The following is a 21,232-nucleotide window of genomic DNA, read 5'->3' as shown; positions in this document are numbered from 1 at the left end:
CAGAGTATGCATGGAAGAGTTTAATAGAATGAGATGTAACAACTAAGTATAGAATTTGAGCTTAGATTCCTGAACTGAGAATCAAAATGGTCTCTAATAGACTTCATCTGGGAACTTTGCCAGAATATAAAAATGGACTTTGAGTGAGATAATAGCGTTTTATCAAAGTGATATTTTCTAATTTTAATCATAATGCTATGGTCATTTAAAGAGATGTCCTGAATCTTAGAAATTAAATAATTAATTATTTACTTGTGAATGAACAGGTTTTATCTCACTTACTACCAAATGGTTTATGAGTTTTGCATTTGTGCCATAAAGAGAAAAAGAATAGATGAAATTAGGGTATACATGGAAATAATTTATGTTGGATAAAGAATAGATGGGACATCTAATAGAGTATTCAGTCATATTATTTCAATAAATAAAGAGGTGAAGGGGTGTATACTGAAAGGAAAACTGTAGGGATGAATGATTCTTAACAGATACACAAAGTTCTTGGAATTAATGTCAATATAGTCCACAGTTTTTTAGAAAATGCATCTCCAAACTTTGCCCAAATTTGCATCATTAATATTACTAATACAACATAAAGACCTATTTACTCAGCAAAACCCATATACAGATCTGCTGTCATTTTAGATAGTTTCAAATGTTTACATAGATCAGTTAACTACAACTTGAGAATAGTTACTAACTGGGAAAATGGGTATTTCAGACTTTTGTCCTATTCAGTACTACAGTTCTCTTTATGAGATACTAGATTATCCTGGTGGGTAGAGACGTGACTTAGAGACATTTTCTCAATTCAAAAGATGAGTTTCATCACCCAGTTTCAATGAAAATGCCCTTGAAGACATCTTTAATTATTTTTGTATTACTTAGATGATGCAATAAACAATGCTCACTGACTGAAGAATCAGAAAACCTGTGAATTTACTTAATTTGAGTTTTAAATGAAAGTGAAGTGTAATTTTCTGAATATCCTAGCGTGGAGTTTTTTCTTGAATAAGTAGCATTGTATCAAAGCATTTCACTCAGTATTAAACTGTTTTAATCTGCACCTCATTGAGTGTATTCTTCTCCATGTAAATTCATGATGTCTAAAGAAGTTCAATCCAAAAAGTAACATATTTGAAAAAGTTTCTAAATTTTGTGGGACTCTAACATCTTAGAATAACAATTTACTGCAAGTAAGACAACTTTTCAGAAGAGTTTTCTTGCCCATCTTGCTCCCATTCACTTGGGTTTGTGACTTCCTAGAGAATATCTTCCTTGAGTTACCCAATTTCAGTCATCAGGAAATAAATGTTTTCTTCTTGACAGTTTGGTTAATTTAGTAAGCATTGGTTTGTTTGCCTCTTATCTACACCAAGTACGTATGACTTTTCTTTATTGCTGAGAATTTATTCTTTAGTAGAAAATTTCCAAACTCCACCTGGAGTGTGATTGATCAGTCTTTTGCAGCAACTTTCTTCATGACTTTGGAAAAAGTGGGGAAATAAAGGTCATAGTTAGAAGAGAGCTAATAGTATTGGGATTTTATATTCTGTGAAGGGTAGAGTTAGCAAAATTATATTTGTATTGGATCATTTAATGTCTTAAAATTTGCTGGTGAAGAGGATTCTGATGATGACAATGATAGCTACAGCAGTGATATTGCTGTGTTGAGCTTCATGAATATTGTGCTCCAAATTATTGAGAATGTAGATTTGTCGACCCAAAACCTCCTTTGCAAGTACGTGACTCCACATGTGAAGAAACTAAACAGAAATTAACTTGAAATCTTACTAGTAAGAGGATGTGTAATAGCAACCCAAATTTATTTTTTATCACCTATACTATCTTTCAAAATTACTCTGTGGGGACTGGAAAGATAGTACAGCAGGTAGGATATTTGTCTTGCATGTAACCCAAATAGGTTTGAACTTCAGTTCGAAGCCTATCTGCTTTCCCAAGCACAGATTTCTGAGAGCAAATCCTGGCATAATTTCTGAGCACCATGAGATGCAGCCTCCCAAACCTAATAATTTTAAAAATATTCTGTGGCTTTTATTCTTGATTTCTAAATGGCATTAAATATCAAAATGTGTTCAAATATTAATATATAATGAGGCAAAATTTGATTTATTTGCATCCTACATCTTGAGTAAGAATCTTTGGCCAAATGTAAGAGAATGTTTATAAGGTTGAACTGAAAGCACTTGCATTCTATATACTTCTGATATTTAATCATAAACAGGTTAAGCTCAACTTTTTTTTTTTTTAATTTTGGGCCACACCCAGAAGCACTCAGGGGTTATCCCTGGCTCTACACTCAGAAATCACTCATTGCAGGCTTAGGGGACCATGTGGGATGCTGGAAATGAAATTGGGCTGGTTGCATGCAAGGCAAAGACCTACCTACTGTGCTATTGCTTTGGCCCAAACTCAGCTTTTTGAAGCACAATTTCCTCTTTTCTGATTTTGTGTAATTTCAAGTGTTTGTTTGTGGGAGTGGTTAGAATGAGTAAGTGAAATAATATATAGAATGACTTCCTGTAAAATGTAACTTATTACCATAATAGTCATTTGTGAAATTACTGAGATATTCCATTTAACTCATTTTTCAAAGCTGAGAAATTCTTATAAATGCTCGTTAAAATATAAAAAATATAAAATTTTTTTATAAAAATATGCCTGCTAACAGTGTTTATGGTTTTTAACATGTGGAGAGATTTTCATGGGCTTAGTTTTTTAACTTCAGGGTAAATTTTTAAAAATTTTGCTTTTTGGGGTCAGAGAGAGCATAGAGGTAAGGTGTTTGCCTTGCATACAGAAGGTCCGTGATTCGAATCCCGGCATCCCATATGTTCCCCACTTCGGAGCCTGCCAGGAGCGATCCCTGAGCGCTGTTGGATGTGACCCCAAAACAAAACAAAAGAATTTTGGTTCTTATAAGAGAACTTTTACAAAATGAGTATTAGTATTTAAGGAGGAATTGAGATTATTTCTATAAAGCATTGTAGTTGGACTAAAAGTGTTTTAGTGATATCTACGAAAATAGATTGAGACAGAATAATGTCTTGGGTTTCTTTCAAATTCTTTAGTAAAGAAAAATTACAGATAGAATAATACATTTGTCAAAATCTTACAATCGGTGTCCATTGTATGTTTGTCTTATTTTCATTTGGATTTGAAAGTGCATACTAAATTTTTTTAATTGTTCTTTTACAGATGCAGATTTTCTTTTATAATCCAGATGACTTTGACAGTTTCCAAACTGCAGTTTCTGAAAACAGAATAATCGGAGCCATGGCCATATTTTTTCAAGTAAGTTAGCAGTGGCTTAAGTATTTAAACCAGAGCATTCTGAGTATTTTTTTTAAATTCGCCAAATTGTTCCATGTTTAATGAATGCATCTGTTTTTCTAGTTCACACCTGTCTAAATGAAAGATATTTCATATTGTCTAATGTGTGATTTAAAATGTAAATAAGTATGTTTAGAAACATAATGAAAAATTTTGCATGAATTATTCTGATTTTATTGCTACTTGACTGGTGCACAGATTGAAGAACACATTTATCATCTAAGTTACTTCACTGCTGAAGCATTTTGAACAGGTTCCTTCAGCATATTAAGAGGCTGATGTGAAAAAAAAAAGGTGTTTTTTTTTTTTTTTTAAGGAACTTTAAATTGTGACATTACTTACAAGAAGATTAATAAATAGCATCAGTCACTTCTTTAAAGAGACTCATTTTCTTTCTCTTCCTGAAATTTCCATGGTAACAAAAGTTTTTATTGAGGCTACCTACTATTCTAGAGATAGTATGTACATTGTGAGGTCTGATTCTTTCTTTTTCTCTTTTACCTTTTTATCTCTTTGGTTTCCCTTTTAGCGCTTAGGAAAACTTGGAGCCATTCATTTGCTCAACTCACAGCCAAACAGCTCAGGCCAAGTGGTGTGGGGCCTATGAAATGAATCAGTGCTCAGAAGATTCTAGGGGTATTAACTCCAAGTGCTCAAGGGACCATGTAGTGCTGGGGTTTTGAACATATAAGATATTTACCCCCTAAATCCTGAGTTACTTTCCCTGAATCTTTGTTTTTTTTTTATTTTTTAAAACAAGTTTGTATTAATGAATGTTGTTGCTTATTGAGTAGATTTTGTGTCTAAGAGCAAAACTTTTGCAAACTTTTGGGTAACTTAAAGAATTAATTGATTCTTGACTAATTAGCCTAGAAAAAACTCTTTTTATATTTTTTAGGGAAGAGAAGTGAGGCCACACTACTTTATTTTTGAGTCTATTTTAAACTCTGTGCTGGACTTCCATTCTGGCAGTGCTCATAGGACCAAGTGTTGCCAGAGTTAGAACTGGGGTATATAGGCAAGTGCCTTAACCCCTGTACTCTCTCTCCAACTTGTGATCTTTATGTGAACTTTGAGATAAGTGTAGGTGGTATGTGATTGTAGCTTGTCTTTTAGTTTTAAACTTTGCCTTAAGTCTACAGATAGCTATCTATCCCATTCTCACAGCCCATTACCTGGAGCCAATCTTGTTCTTTAGTGTGTTCATTTTACTATCTTTTTTTTAAAATTAATATCTATTTAAACACCTTGATTGCAAATATGATAGCAGTTGGGTTTCATTCATGTAAAGAACACCCCTCTTCACTAGTGCAACATTCCCATTACTATCTTTTAAAACTAGTTATACAATGAATATTTCCTTCCATTGCTTTCTCTCCTTAACTGATCTGTTTCTTTTTTCTTTCTGGATACAGTGGGAGATTATATGAGAAAAACTGAATGCCTAATAATATAACCAAATGTCAAAAATATTAAGAGTTGTGGTCTTTATCATGTAAGGCACTGATTTTTAAATGGTGAATTCTAGCCTTATAGCATCAGATTATTTTAGTAAATCCTGATGAGCACTTTCAAGATAATTATATGGAATAAAAATAATTCATAGATATCTTTTCATTCAGTCACTTATTTTCTCTGTGGAGGGAGATTTGAACCACAGTAGAGTGTGCTCGTGGGTTACTTCTGGCAGTACTTGGGTGAGGGAACATCAATCATATGCAGAGTCATGGATAGAACCCCAACTTGCTGCTTGCAAGACAAGTGTCTCATCCTCTTTATTATCTTTTGGCTTATAAAATATATTTTTTTACTGTGGAGTAAGAGGAAGCCATCTGTGATCTCTCTGTGACCCACTTTGTTTTCCCACACATCCCTTTCCATGGTAACTTTCAAAAACCACTTTAGACTTCTGTTTTAAGAGCTTATTTACCAGTGAAAAATACTTCATCTTTGAATACCATCCGTTCTACTTTACATCTGCATAATGGTGATATAGTTGCTTAAACTTTCTAGCCTCAGTTTCCTTACTTGTAAAGCAATGTATTCGACTTTCATTTTCCAGATTATAATTAAGATTAAGAGAAGTTTCTGATATTGGTCACAACGTGTGGTAAATGTGAAATAATATATATCTATGTCCAAGAACCTCTGTTGTTCTCAGTTGAACATCCTATAGGGAATATCTTTTCTTGGCCTATACTCTGGACAGTGCCCTGTTAACAGGTAGCTTGAACTGTGCCTGGCTTCCGTCAGTTTTAAACCTTGATTTTGGTTTGCCTTTGGCAATATTAGGGTGACTTGAATCACTTTTATACATGCATGCTGACTCTCTTATTTTCCATTATTATCCTCTTGACAAGCTGTTTCTGATAAAACCAGCTCTCTTGTAGCCCTGCCCTCACATCTGGCCCTGCCTCCTTCAGTAGAATGCACACCCATGTCCCATCCAACCAAGTTCTACTCTAAAGGTCTTCTTTCTTATAGGAAAATTAACATTTAAAATGTTTTCATGAGAACTGGCAGAACAAATTTACCATAGTTTCTATACATTTTTTTGCAATTATATAAACTCTTGTTAAATATACAGTCAATTAAAGCTGTAGGCAGGCAAGATACATTGCTGTACCAATTTACAAAATACCTCAAAGTGAAATAATTGAATTAAAAAATATTTCTTTTTTTTTTTTTTTTTTGGTTTTTGGGTCACACCTGGCAGTGCTCAGGGGTTATTCCTGGCTCCAGGCTCAGAAATTGCTCCTGGCAGGCACAGGGGACCATATGGGGCGCCGGGATTCGAACCGATGACCTCCTGCATGAAAGGCAAACGCCTTACCTCCATGCTATCTCTTCGGCCCCAAAAAATATTTCTTGGGCCCGGATAGATAGCACAGCGGTGTTTGCCTTGCAAGCAGCCGATCCAGGACCAAAGGTGGTTGGTTCGAATCCGGGTGTTCCATATGGTCCCCCATGCCTGCCAGGAGCTATTTCTGAGCAGACAGCCAGGAGTAACCTCTGAGCTGTGTGCCGGGTGTGACCCAAAAACCAAAAAAAAAAAAAAAAATTTCTCAGATATGATTGACTGCTAGTTCATATTACCTGCTCCCCCCAAAAGCCTTCATATTCACTGCATCTGGTAAGTTTTGGTTTGTTGTCTTATAGGCACAAAATAGAGGGAAAATAATAAAAAAAAATAGGTTTCTAATTCCAGATAATGTCTCTGTCTTGCTGCTTTCTTCATTTTTTTTAAATAAGTTCACATACACATTCATACATTTCAACTTGCATTGTTTCATACAGTGACATTCTACTTTTTTCACATCATCTCCCCCCATTCTTTTTCTTTATCATTACTAATGTCAGGAGTCACAGTTGTGGAGTCCAGACCTTGTACTGGGATGTGTTATACACACTTGTTCTCATTCATGCACACAGTTGGTCTTGATGTTTGAGAGATCTTAAGTTGTGGTACCTAGAATTACACCTGGCAATTTGGGAGTAATTCCAGGGATCAAATTGTAGCCATACATATGTGGGATAGACTATCATCACTTTTTTGCCCCCCCCAAAACAATCTTTGACAATAATTGGACCCATATTTGATATTCTCTCACTTGAAATCTTTTATTTACTTATTTGGGTTTTGGTCCACATCCACTGGTGCCTAGGGCTTACCTACTGTAAAATAAAAATCCAAGGGTTGTGAGACCATCCCAAACTCCGTGTTTCTAATTCCTTAGGCAAATGGGTTTGATGAAACTGGATAGCAGCAGAGACATAATACACTAAGCAGTTAGGAAAGAGTCATTGGAGTCAGTCTGCTTTTCACTTCACTCTCTTTCACTTTTCTCTCTGCCTTGTGCTTTCTCTGAGCCTGCCCAAAGTGAAAATTCCTTTCTTTTTTTAAACCAATTCCCTATACCAGGAGAGAAACAAATGTACTATCTGGTGGGCTTTTACATATCAAAGGAAGAGGTGACTGGGAAGAGGAAGTTGGGGGAACACCAATTTAGGGTTGTAGCTAATCTCACCTTACAGTCTGTGCTAATGTATTTATCTTGGTGGAATTAGGGAGATCATATTTGGTGCCAGAGATTGAAGCAACCCACAATGAATGAGTACAAGGCAAAATGATGAACTTACTCTATGATCTCTCTGACCCTTGTGTCTATACTTTTTTTTTTAACAATGTTAAATTTTGTCTAGGAAAATAACTTAATAGGCTGAGGCACATTCTTTGCTTGCTAGAGCTCTAGATTTTAGTCTCTAGCTCTGTGTGGTCATCTGTGCATAAGAGCAACTCCAGTATTGTCTCCAAGGCATAAGCCAGGAATAGCTCTCAGCATAACTGTGATCCAAATACCAGAAACAAAGTAAATTTCACAATTTTATATTTCATTTCCAAATAGAAATCTTGACATATGTTTCGCATTCAAATCTGGACTCTTTTTTTTTTTTAGATATATGATTGCAAGCACTTTGGTTACAATATTGTGCATAGTTGGATTTGTCATAGAACGTACACCAACCACCCTTCACCAGTGCATCTTGTCCCCCTTTTCCCTCTCATCCCCCACACCACCTGTCTCTGCGGCACAAGCCTGAACTCATTGCATGTTGTCATGGAGGTGTTTAACGTGTATTTAGCATGGATTCAGTACTAGTGAAGTTTATATATGTATGGATGCAGTCCATCTCTGCCCCCTGCATCACTGTTACAGTGACCTATGAGAATGACTAGAAAGATAAAACTTCCACCTGTAAAGTGGCTGTACTCACATTTGGTCCTCACGAAGCCACACAACTTGTACCCTGAGTGACACAATGTGACTGACTCATGAATATATCCATTCAAGATTTAAGTTTCCTGTAGATGCTAGAACCTTGATACTGAATGACTTTTGTCATTAAATTGTTTTTCTCTGGATTTTTATTTTATTTGCTTTTTCTCTCCCTCATCAAATGTTTACTATTCCCAGTAATTGTGGCTCTCATATAGGTATTACATGATTTGATGAGAAAAAGCACATGTTGGGGCCGGAGAGATAGCATGGAGGTAACGCGTTTGCCTTTCATGCAGGAGGTCATCGTTTCGAATCCCGGCATCCCATATGGTCCCCCGTGCCTGCCAGGAGCAATTTGTGAGCCTGGAGCCAGGAGTAACCCCTGAGCACTGCCCGGTGTGACCCAAAAACCACAAAAAAAAAAAAAAAGCATATGTTTCTAAACATTTAATTTGGGCCAAATTGATAGTGTATGAGTTTAGGTGGTGCTTGCCTTGCATGCAGCTGATGCTAGTTTGATCCCTCATAAGTAATGGTTCCTAACTTCACTGGGCATAACTTTACAACTACACAGATGGACATATATAGTCTCTAGCATGACCAGATATGTCTGCCCTCCCAGAAATCAACCACAGTATGAACACAGGCCTATCTGATCTATTGGTGTCCAAGGAACCATATAATGACCTGAACTAACAAGTACCTGCAGGTGTTTCTGCTGTAGACTTAATTTATGGAGCCTGATTGGGTTTTTGTTTGTGTTATTTTTTCTTTTTTTTAGTTTTTGGGTCACACCCAGCGGTGCTCAGGGGTTACTCCTGGCTGTCTGCTCAGAAATAGCTCCTGGCAGGCACGGGGGACCATATGGAACACCGGGATTCGAACCAACCACCTTTGGTCCTGGATCGGCTGCCCGCAAGGCAAACGCCACTGTGCTATCTCTCCGGGCCCTATTTTTCTTTTGCAATTTTTCCTTCTGTTCAGATTTTACATAGAATATCCTGTAGATATTGCTATCAGAAAATAAGAATTAAGTAGTAGGTGTTCATATTTTATCTGCTTAAGAAGAGGTATACATGTCCATTGCAATACAATATCCAGGTAACATCTTGTCTCCATGATAGCATGATCTGGTGATATGGCTGATGTAGGTTCAACCCATGACCTCATGCTTGCCATGTATATAACCAACTACTAAGCTACATTCTGGTCTTCACATGATCTTGGACCCAGTAACTTTGATGACTTCCATATTTTGCTACAGGCAGAATTGAAAATCAGAATCTATGAATAATGGGAATCGGGTCTTTTGTTTACAAGGACTAATGAAAAAGATAAAAACTATTTTCCTTACAGGAAAAGCTTTTTTCATATAAGAGTGACAATGAGGGGTTGGGGGGGGGGGGGAAAAAAAAAGAGTGACAATGAGTCATGCATCCATCTTTGGTTGTACTCATTTTAGTTCATACAACCTGGAAATGACATTTTCTTTATAAAGTGACTGATTGCAATGCTTAGGACAAATTTGCAACATTTAGTAATAAAATACTTTATTTATGAAGATATATGTTTATGAAAGGAGCACCCTTTTATCTGGTTCATTATACACCCTGAGACCAACTTCCTCTGAAAGGTGTAAGGGAAAGGCAACTATGAAGTTTGGTTTTGAATGAGTTTAGAAATAATCTAATTGAAATAAGGAATTGACAAGGGATGGATCATTTGTGGTTAAACCAGTAAAGACAATAAATGCTTGTTTAGCTAATTACATAAGTTGAAAATTAAATTATTTTTTGTTTAAGTAGAATATTTACTTTCAATTCAGGAGGAAAATTGAATTTTATAAAAATATAAAAATAGGGCCTGGAGAGATAGCACAGCGGTTTTTTGCCTTGCAAGCAGCCGATCTAGGACCAAAGGTGGTTGGTTCGAATCCCGGTGTCCCATATGGTCCCGTGTGCCTGCCAGAAGCTATTTCTGAGCAGACAGCCAGGAGTAACCCCTGAGCACTGCCGGGTGTGGCCCAAAAACCAAAAAAATAAAAATAAAAATATCAAAATATCAAAAATCATCAAGGATGCTCTTTGAAAATGTTCTACTGTTCTGATAACCCTACTTGAATTCTTTTTGAAAGTCATATGAAAACATTTATATGTGAATTGAATGTAAAGTAGTTTGTAGATAGGTACTAGCTTTGAATGAACTCAATAAAAGTGATTTAATTATCTTTTATTTAAGTTTGCAGTGTAGAGAATGCCAGAACACAGAATGATGCTGTCTTTAATTGTATCTGTATTTTGAAGACTGAAATTAAATCATCACTCTGTCTTGGATTCTGATTTTGCTTTTTGGTCTTCCCAACTCTTGGCTATTTCTGATTGAACATTTCTCTGTATTGACCTAACAAAGGCTAAAGTTAGAAGGCTAAAATGTTTTCAATCATGCAATTTAGTGTCTTTCAGTGTAATGCTCATCTATTTGATATCCCCCAAACTTTTAATATGTTTATTCATAGCCTTCTAGGTTTGATCATTTATTTTCCAGGGGAGCACATTACTATCACTGAATTTAAATTTGAAGCAAATTTATATTTCATGTATTACTTCATTATTTTACTTCCTATCCAATTATTATTATTTGAATGCTTGAAATTTCTTTGGTATTGGATGATTATGTTAAACTTCACAATTATAGATGCACGATTCCCTATAATATTAGATATTTTTTGTGACTTCATATTCTTTCCAGCTTCAATGTTAGACCTTTTAGTTACTACTTCTGAAACTTTATAACAAACACAAAGAAGTAAAAGTTGCAGGCTCTCCATCCATCCATTCTATGTTATACTTGCATACATTTAAGAAATAAATTATGTGTCTCCATTTGTTTATGAATTGCCTTAAAACATTTCATTTTTCAAAACCTACGGACTACATCTCTAGTGCAGACTTCTTCAAATGATAGCAATATGTGATTACTGGAAAGTCCAGACCCCTTGTAACAGTTGTGTTTTTGTTTAAAATATTTCTGCATAGAAGATAATTGCACTCTTGGTTTTCCCTAAGGTCTATATTTCAGTAATTTCTTCTCTTTTTTTTGTTCTTCACAGTTGAAAGCAGTCTTCAAACACAAATGTTACACAACTTGCTAACCCATTCTTTATATCATGTCAGTGGTATAGATTGCTTAATTCTTTTTTTCCATCTGGAGAGCCTTAATAATTAAATGAAATGGCAGTACCTGGGATTATTTATAGCCATAGAGAAAGCATGAAGAGTTCTCTGTGACCTTTCTCAAACAGGGAAAAGAGCCTTTGTTCTCCACTTGCTTGCTTTTCACCTTCATTCCCCCAACTTGAAGTAGCTATGACTTGTCCTTGCATTAATTCTGTTAATTTTAGCATTCCATATGGCATGAAAACTGTTACTTTATTTGCTTTCTTATATCTTGTGTACTATAAGATACTTGAGGATTGGAATCTTACTCATTGGTGTATCTTCTCCTACATGGTTAAATTCTGCAACATGTATGTAAATACTTAATTAAATGGAAATGAATTTGAAGGTCTTTTTGTAAAAAACAAACAAACAAACAAAAACCAAACTACATGATATCCTAAGCACTATGACCAAAGCATATGACCCAAGAATTGAAAAAACATTTAGCCCACAGATATGCTTGGATAAACTTCCAGGTTGAGGTTCGTGCATTATAGTTGGTGTATCTCAACATCCACTTTTCTCTAGCCTTCACTCACCACATTTCTTGAGCTTATTTATTGCCCAGAAAATAGGTCAAGTAAGCACTTATTTGACCATATTTTAGGTTCTAGAACCAGAGACTTGAAGGAAAACAATGTATTGTGAAAGCAAGTCCTTGAGCACCATCTTTACCTTCAACCTTGGCCGAGATTTTTTTCCTTTATATCAAAACAAAAAGGACATGTTCATGGCCTTGCTATATACAGCAGGTCTGAGAGATAGGAAACCTTTTAGGGTCCTGCCACATCATTATTAATTAAGTTAGGTTTTTAGTAGAACTGATGTCTGGGTAATTGGTTAAGGTCCATACATAAACACATACACATGATGTGGTTCTATCAGAAATGTAAGAATTTTGGGGGGGTGTTATCCACTGGTGCTGTATGTGTCAATGGATCTGTTTTTAATTTTTAGTTTTACTAGTAGAGAGGGTGCTTCCACATCTGTACGTGGGAGGGGACCATGTGATCCTTCTGGGGTTGAATCCTTCTACCCTCAGCCCTTATGAGCCATCTCCTGAGTCCCAGAAATTTAAGACTCATGAGATGGTCAATGTGATTTTGCTGCTTCGTGGATAGTAGTAACTCTGGAACTGTTGAGATTCCAAAGTCTAACATTCTTTTCAGTGAATATAACAAAACTTGTAGGTATGGTAAACAACCAGGCTTTAAACATTAGGGTATTCAGAAGCTTTCAAGGAGAGTTTTAGTATCAAGAATATCTGGGCCCAGAGAGATAGCACAGCGGTGTTTGCCTTGCAAGCAGCTGATTCAGGACCAAAGGTGGTTGGTTCGAATCCCGCTGTCCCATATGGTCCCCCGTGCCTGCCAGGAGCTATTTCTGAGCAGACAGCCAGGAGTAACCCCTGAGCACTGCTGGGTGTGGCCCAAAAACCAAATATATATATATATATATATATATATATATATATATATATCTGTGTCTGAGAATGTTTTGTAACATTTACTACCGAATGCCTTTAGACTGGTAGGAGTCTTCTCTGAATTATTTTGCTTATTTCTTATCTCTGCTTTTTCTATGGATTTCATTTCTAGGACCTCTATTTCTTGATGACTTCATTTCTTTATATGTGTGTATTTATTTGTTTTTTCATTAGATTGATAGTCTTATTTTTTTTCCTCCTTCCCCACTTTTCTTGTAAAGCTAGTTTAAGTGAAGAGAATGTAATCTTTTCTTCTTTATTTATTAAAACTCATCTCTGTGCCACTTTCCATGAAAATTACAAGTGTATTTTTAATTGTAAACTGATATCAAAGTACTTGAGAGACCCACAAGTTCTGAAATGCGTTGGCCCTTGAATTTTTTCATTAATAATAGCATCTTTTTTTTGTCATATGGATATAGAGGAGGCCAAATCAGGTCAAGTGGATTAAAACTAAAGGGAAATGCAAGAATTATCTTTGTGTATAATTTAAAAATGATAAAGAGGTCATTGTAAGAACAGAATGTTTGTTTTGGTGAATTTTTATTTTGGGCTCTTCAGTTTTCTTTTATTTTTTCTATAAAGAAAAACACTAAAGTATAAGTCATAGTTTTTATATGTAGTGATCTAAAATGATCTTTTTAAGTTTAATTTTGCATTTTTATTGTCTTGGGTTGTAATTTTTTTAAAAAGTAAGTATTTTTAAATAGCTTTTTATTGAAAATATTTTGCTGGAAAGTTGTATAGGGTTTCAGGCATTTATTTGTTTTGCAATGCCAACCTTGGTTCAATCTCTCACACCACATCCCATTCCCAGGGCTAACAGGAGTAACCTATAAGCAAAGCTAGGACTAAGCCCTGAGGACAGCTGGTTATGGCCCCAAAGGATGAACTATCATTTCTCTCTGTAGTGATAAAAGGAGGTTACTCCCTAATTAGTGCTGAGAGGGTTACTGCTGGCAATGCACGGAGACTATACTGCATTGAAGATTAAACCTGGAGTTCCCTCAAGCATGAACTCTAATCCTATCCTTTGAACTATGTACCTAACCCAATAGCTATTGTTTTTATTTTACCTTTTTCTTTCTTGCTGGTTTTGTTAACGATATAAGTGAAAAGATTAGAAGAGAGAAAGAGCAGAAAGAGCAGAAAGAAAGAAAGAAAGAAAGAAAGAAAGAAAGAAAGAAAGAAAGAAAGAAAGAAAGAAAGAAAGAAAGAAAGAAAGAAAGAAAGAGAGAGAGAGAGAGAGAGAGAAGGAAGGAAGGAAGGAAGGAAGGAAGGAAGGAAGGAAGGAAGGAAGGAAGGAAGGAAGGAAGGAAGGAAGGAAATGAAAATAATTAACTGTATTAATCTACTAAAATAGAGTAACTATTTTTAGGTCAAAAGTCCTTTGAATTTGTATCTTGGATAATGGCAGGTTGTTAAAATACCTTTCCTATACTACTTTTCAGGATCATTGTAGTAAACTAGTATGATCCTTAATTTACTTCTTTTCAGTTGTTGCTGTCTGAATACCATCTTTCTCACATTTTCCACATCCTTGGGCTTTATTCATTTATAAACTCAATTCTTTCACTACATTACCTTGGAGTGTAATTTGAGAATACTTTGGGTTGATTTAGAATACACTTTTGTATACATACAAATTAAAACCCATGTGTTTAAATTAAACTATTTTAACATTTAATTGATTTCAGGGGACTTATCACTAAGTGAAGTCCAGCATTATTTTTAATATTCAGATGCAATGTTAGAGTAAATTTTCAGATGGAAAACATTGAATTTATAGCCTATCAAATATTTTTAGTACATATCCTTTTTGCAGATGACCTGTATGTAATTCATTTTTTTCTCTTCGTGGACATTCCAGAGGACTATTTAATAATTGGCAGAGCATTGCATAATTAACAGACTTTGAGTTCTGTGAATGTGACCCTTGGAAAATCTTAACATCTTGATTTAAATCACTGAACTTAAAGGATGATTACCAAGTACTTTTATTTTGTACATTACTGAGTGGATAATATGGACTTGTTTTGCTCCTTAGTCCTAACATAAGTCACAGAATTGGATTGCCATTGTCTCAAGTATATTTTAGGTGTTGAAATAAGCAGATGAAAAATCTGTCAGGATTTATCAAGTTGGCCATGATCTCATGGAATTTACTCAGGCAAGAAATGGTCAGAATCTACCCAGTAAAACTAGGTGTTTTTTTTTTTAGGACTCAGAGATAGTATAACCTCGCATGCACCCTACCCTGGTTTGATTCCTGGTACCACATGGTCCCTAGTCCTAGTATTGCCTTAAACCCTTTAAGTTTTATTGGATGTGATTCTGGAGGCCCTAGCAACAACATGGTCTAGGGTGTCCATAGCACTGCAAGAACTGAGCAGCATTGCACCTTGGGCCCTTGTAGTGAACCAGCGTTCCCATATGGAACAATACCTTCCCCATTATAGCTCTCTTTGGGAAAGGGGGATTGATAAGCCACATTTAGCAAAGCTGAGGGCTTAATTGTGACTCTGTGCTCAGGCATCACCCTGACCTGTGCTCAGTAAATTATTTGTGGTTCTTGGGATCAACCTGGGATCAGCCTTGGGTAAGTTAAATTAAGCACCTGAACCCCTGTGCTACCTCCTTACACCCCTAATAAGGAGTCTTTATTTCAGTCCCCATTTTTTCATAGGTCAGAAGTTTTTTATTTGATGGAGTACCATTTGTGAATATATACATATAATCATTTTATTAAAATGTTTTATCCTTGTTATGTTAGGGTTTACTACTGACTGGATGCTAACGGGTCTCTCTTAGTGGTGCTCTGGAAATCATATTCAGTTCTGGGAATGTTAGGTGGGGAATTGAACTGGGTTAGGCTACTTGTAAACTGTAATCCCAGTATAATCTCTTTTTCTCTACTTATCTAATTTTAATCAGGAGAGCCAAGTATATACAATGGGTAAAAAGGCTGAGTTCATTAATAAGGAGTGTTGGGAAAATTAAACAGCTACATGCAAAAGCTACAGGCAAAAGACTTCAACATACATAGAAATCAACCCAGAATGGTTTACCGGCATGAATGTAAAATCTCAGACCATAAAACTTCTAAAAGAAAACTTTAAGGCCTATCTCTTTGACATTCATCTTAATGATGATTTATTGTATTTGATTCCAAAAGCAAAGACAACAGAAACAAAATTAGACATGTAGGTTTACATTAAAGTAAAACTCTTCTGCAAGGAAATAATAAGAAATTGATTGGGCCTGGAGAGATAGCACAGCGGCATTTTCCTTGCAAGCAGCCGATCCAGGACCAAAGGTGATTGGTTCGAATCCCGGTGTCCCATATGGTCCCCTGTGCCTGCCAGGAGCTATTTCTGAGCAGACAGCCAGGAGTAACCCCTGAGCAACGCCAGGTGTGGCCCCCCCCCAAAAAAATACGAAATTGATCATGCTCATGCTGACTATGGAATGAGAGAAGTAATTTTAAATCATATATATGTAAATATAGTAGGTGAGTGATATCTAAAATTTTTTGAAACTCATATGTATATATAGCTCCAAAAAAAATAAAGCTATTGTTACTAGAGACAGGAAAGATGATCTAAGTAGACATTTTTTCCAAGGAGCATGCAGATGGTTGAAGTGTGCATGAAAGATGCTCAGCATCATTAATCACAGGAAAATAAAAATCAAAACCACAGTGAGCTATCACCTCACACCTGTTAGAATGGCTATTATCCAAAAGACAAGAAATGACAAATATTGATGAGGATGGAGATAAATGTGAACTTGTGTGCTCTTAGTGTGAATAAAAACTAATGTAGCCACTATGAAAGCAGTATGGTGACTCATCAGAAAAATGAAAAAGAGAGTTATCCAATAATTCTGGAATGTTCTGGGTATTTGGAGAAAATGAAAACACTCTAAAAGATGGAAACAACTTGTGTTCATTAGGAAATAATTGTTCTACTCGTGAAAGAAATACATTTTTAGCAGTTCTACCTTTTCAAAGCTCTATTACAAGAAAAATAATTTAGTTGTGAATGCTGCTAGATGTTAATAATTTTTAATAAGTACTCCATAGTACATTATGAATATTGAAAGATTTTTATAAATCTGAGGCTTTTTATAGCAATTAGACCTCAAAAACAAGTTAACATTTATCCTTAATTCATGTAAAATGGTAGTATGAAGTATCCACATTAAATATTGATTAATCTTTATTCCCAAATGATATTTTGATGTTCACTTTTTTGATAAATATATTGAGATATGGAGCTTTTTTAATATAAGTTTTTATTTACTATATAAGCAACTAAATGTTGGTGCCAATATTTCAATAGCAATTTTATTACTTCTGGGTTTCAGTGGCTAATAGTAAAGACTATCAGAATAGTTGGGTGCTCAATGAAGAGAATAAAAAGTGTATGTCAGTTTTTCTAGTAATTATATTCATGTATAGGTGCCTCCCAACCTCTCAATTTTTCTAGTATCTGAAGAATTACTTCTTTGTAAGTTCAAACTAGCTTCTTGTTCTTTTGTCCATAATTCAAACTTTGATGCAATTCTAAATATTCTTAACTTTGCCAGTAATAATTTATAGAAATAACAGCGTTTTTCTTTTTGCTTTTTCCTGTTTGCAAAGAGAATTAAATGAATGGTGTTCTTAATGTTGATAATGTGAATGAGCATGGGTGAAGATTTGAACTCAGAGGATTTTTTTAATTAGAAAAAAAATTTTTTTTTTTTTTTGGTTTTTGGGACACACCTGGCGGTGCTCAGGGGTTACTCCTGGCTGTCTGCTCAGAAATAGCTCCTGGCAGGCACGGGGGACCATATGGGACACCGGGATTCGAACCAACCACCTTTGGTCCTGGATCGGCTGCTTGCAAGGCAAACGCTGCTGTGCTATCTCTCCAGGCCCAGAAATGGTTTTTATAAAGAGGTAGGGAGTAGGAGATAGGAGCCCATGTTAAATGTTAAAATGAAGTGGTGATATATATATAAAACTGGCATTCTGTGGACAGAGATTAAGATACTAACAAATATCCTCCTACACATCAGAGAAACAGTCCCCAGACAACCAAAAATTATTCTATTCACCAGTGGATTCCATTCTATCCACAGTGGCAGTGCTAAGTGAGAAGGGACTCTGATTTATGGTTTTAACTTTTGGAGGACACCAACATTTTTTAATAGGAGCAGCAGTTGTCTGTTTGGGTTATCTAGTTGGATGTTACGAATATTTAATTTCTAATCCCACATCTGAGAGATCCTACCTTGGCCAACCTAGGTTTAATCAAATAGGATTACTCAGATATCACAGAAAGATCTGCATGCTTAAAATATTTCAATCAGTCCTGTTTCTAGATACTTCACCTTCACCTCACTGTGATCTTAAAGAGTCTTCATGGGTTTTTGTTGCCAGTTGCTGCAGTGGTCTATTAAATAGGCACCTATTTAGCAGAACATTCACTTAGAGGAAGTAAAATGAGCAGCAGAAAGAGTATGTCCAGATACTTAACTTTGGGTTGTCAATTGTAACTGATTTGTAAACTTCAAAATAGATGAAACCCCCTTGTATATAAAAATTCCCTCTGCTCAACATAACATTGAGGATGTCTCTAGGAAATAATTTAAAAGCTATTGATACTGGACTTTTTCATTTTATTATCGTCTCTTTAGAAATCTTGATGATTTTTGGTTTTGGTTTTGTGCCCTACCTGACCATGCTCAGAGCTTACTCCCTGATCTGTGATCAGGGATCACTCCTGGCCAGGCTTGGGACCATAGGTAGTGCTGTGGATCTAGCCTATATTAGCTGACTGTGTACAAGATCTTGCCTGCTATAATCTTGCTTGGACTTTTTCATTTAGTTTTTAGAGGCTATGATACCAAACTAAATAAGAAGTACCACTTAGCCTCCAGTAAGACAGGGTCTTACTTATTCTTCTATCTCTCTGGTCCAGGAGTTACTGTTTTTACTTTTTTTTTTTAAAGCAATTATTCCAGTATATAATATTGCAGTAGGAGGTTGCTGAATCCTTGAGTGTTGATTCAATATTATCAACTGTTCTTGTATAATATTTATTTGATGTCAGCCCTTTAATTATAGCAAAGGATGTAATATTTGAGTGAAGGGTTCTCTCCTAAAGTCTCACTGTCAAAAACAGGTTTGCACCATATAATGGAAAAAATCATTCTGAGCTTAATAATTTAGTTCCTAGGACCTATGGTTCCAACTTATTGAGGTCTTACTTGACTTTCTGCAGTGTTTTTTTCTGATAGCTTATATCCTTGAGTGCCATTCTAATGAGGTTTCAGTGAGTTATTTATATTTTTAGGCATCTGCAAAGGTAGCTGGCAGGCACTAGTTATATTTAAAAAAAAAAAAAAACACAACCTGATCTTATTATAGGGTTTAGCACCAAATGTCTCAGAAATGCAAACAACTAATACAACACCAAATCCTAAGTTCTTCAGGAAAAGAAATGAATATTTGTCTTCACACCTGAAGTTGGTAGCCCAGCTAACCTCATTTTATATTTTTAAATGGTAATTGGACTAAAACTATAGTTCATATTTAACATTTTATAGGTGTCTTTGCAGACCAAAATAGTTTGGGTCAATAAAGCCCCAAATCTTTTGAAAAGAGATTAGTAGTTTTATAGCAGTTGTTTTGTTTTGTTTTGGACAAATCTAACTATGCTCAGGGATCACTTCTGGCAGGCCTTCGGTGACTATATTATATGCCAGGGATCAAACCATTGGAAAAACAAGCTCCTACCCCTGTATTTTCTATCTAGCCCACTAATTCCCTTTGAATATAAGCACAAATTTTTAAAGACGGTAATCTGAACTCTGGCCACGTGGCAAGCCTTCTGCCACTTTTTTCAATCACTTTATTTTAGATGACCTCATTTTATGCTCAGAGCATTCTTTTGAGAAGAATCTGGTTCGAGAACTTTCTACAAATTCTTCGATTCCCTTTAATTATGAATTCTATATCTGCAAGAAAGTTTGAGGGTTTGGAGTGACACATCCAGTATCAAAATTCTTATCTTCCCACTTACTGCCTAGTTCATTTGCAAAGTTCTCTACGCTTCCCTCTCAATTTTAATTCATTCGTCCATAAAATGGATATATATATTCAATTAATTTGCTGTAAAGTACAAATGAAATTGTTTTTTGAAAACTCTACAAGGAATGTTAATATGTAAAACTGTTTATTTGTGATGATTATGATCATTGCAAGTAGAGAGAACCCTAACATGAGAGGCAATACTGTAAGCGGTTATTTTTCTGTATCTTGAAGTTTGATCCAAAATAGAAACATTGACATAAGCATTACTGCTTTTGGTGCATCCAATATATGCATCTTTCCTGTCTGCTTGCCTGTTGGAGGAGCGTACTTCAGTCTCTGATTACTTTGGCTGTGGCACAAAGTTCTCAAGTCTAAGGGGTTGTTATTGGTGCTATTACTCCATAATTCCAGAGTGCCTAAATTAAAATTTCCTCAAGGAGCAGCTCCACATCTCTCTTCTATTTTAAAGAGGAGCTAAAATAATTAGTCGTAACACCTTGGATGGTGAAATAAATTATTTATTTGGAGCAGCCCTTCAGCTGGGAAAGAGACAAGTAACATTGACATGGACCCAGATGTCTGCAGATGGCGGGGAGGATATTTGGAAGTAAAAGGGATTCATCTGATTTTCCTTTGGAACCCAAGTGCCTAGTTAATTTCTGTATTGAGTTTCTCTCCATTGTCAATGCTTCAACAGGCAGGCTTTATTTGACCCCCATTTATGTTGAAAATATATCTTCTTTTAAGAGATTCTTTATTAGTATATGTTTAGTTAAAAGTATTGTCGGGGTGGATGTTGTGACTAGTAAATGATGTGATTGAAGAGATTTAAAATAAAAAACCTGTTGTTTGAGATTGAATGTTTATCTTGGTCTTTCATTTTGTCTAGCCCAGTTTGATAGGGGTTTAAAGTGAAGATTGTGAATAGGACAAGCACACTCAATCCCTTGTATACTTTGTGCCTCCCTGCACCCCTCTAAAGTGATATGATTATCATATCTATGATGTGATTCGCCTCCCTTCTCTCTCTTTTGCCTTTCCCTTGCCTTCTTTGTCAGCTGCTTTTGCAAAATCATGAAAGCCTGATTCCTATCAGCAAGAATTTGTGCACCTATGCTTGCATGTATGGGTATGCTCTCTCTCGCACACGCACACATACACACATACAAACACACACAAACACACTACCTCTGAAGCTCCTTAAGACAAGGATCTTTGCTTGTTAATATTTTCTCAATTACCTACTACAGAGCTCTTGAAAAAAAGCAAAGAGATTACTCGAGAGTTGGCTTGATGAGAGAAAAAAAAAGAT

At 35.7% G+C, this 21,232-nt stretch overlaps 1 protein-coding gene across 2 annotated transcripts in view; it reads left to right on the top strand.

Moving 5' to 3' along the window:
* Positions 1 to 21,232, top strand: part of PTPRG (protein tyrosine phosphatase receptor type G) — an 837,085-nt gene that overhangs the window by 580,332 nt on the left and 235,521 nt on the right. For both annotated transcript variants that reach the window (XM_049777272.1, XM_049777271.1), the window contains exon 5: positions 3,217 to 3,312. In XM_049777272.1, the coding sequence (XP_049633229.1) occupies positions 3,217 to 3,312 (96 nt within the window). The remainder of the gene's footprint in view (positions 1 to 3,216; positions 3,313 to 21,232) is intronic.

This window comes from Suncus etruscus, chromosome 7 (genome assembly GCF_024139225.1).
Source record: "Suncus etruscus isolate mSunEtr1 chromosome 7, mSunEtr1.pri.cur, whole genome shotgun sequence".
Taxonomy (NCBI): domain Eukaryota; kingdom Metazoa; phylum Chordata; class Mammalia; order Eulipotyphla; family Soricidae; genus Suncus; species Suncus etruscus.
The sequence above is the reverse complement of the archived record's forward strand: the minus strand, read 5'-3'. Positions and strand labels throughout refer to the sequence as shown.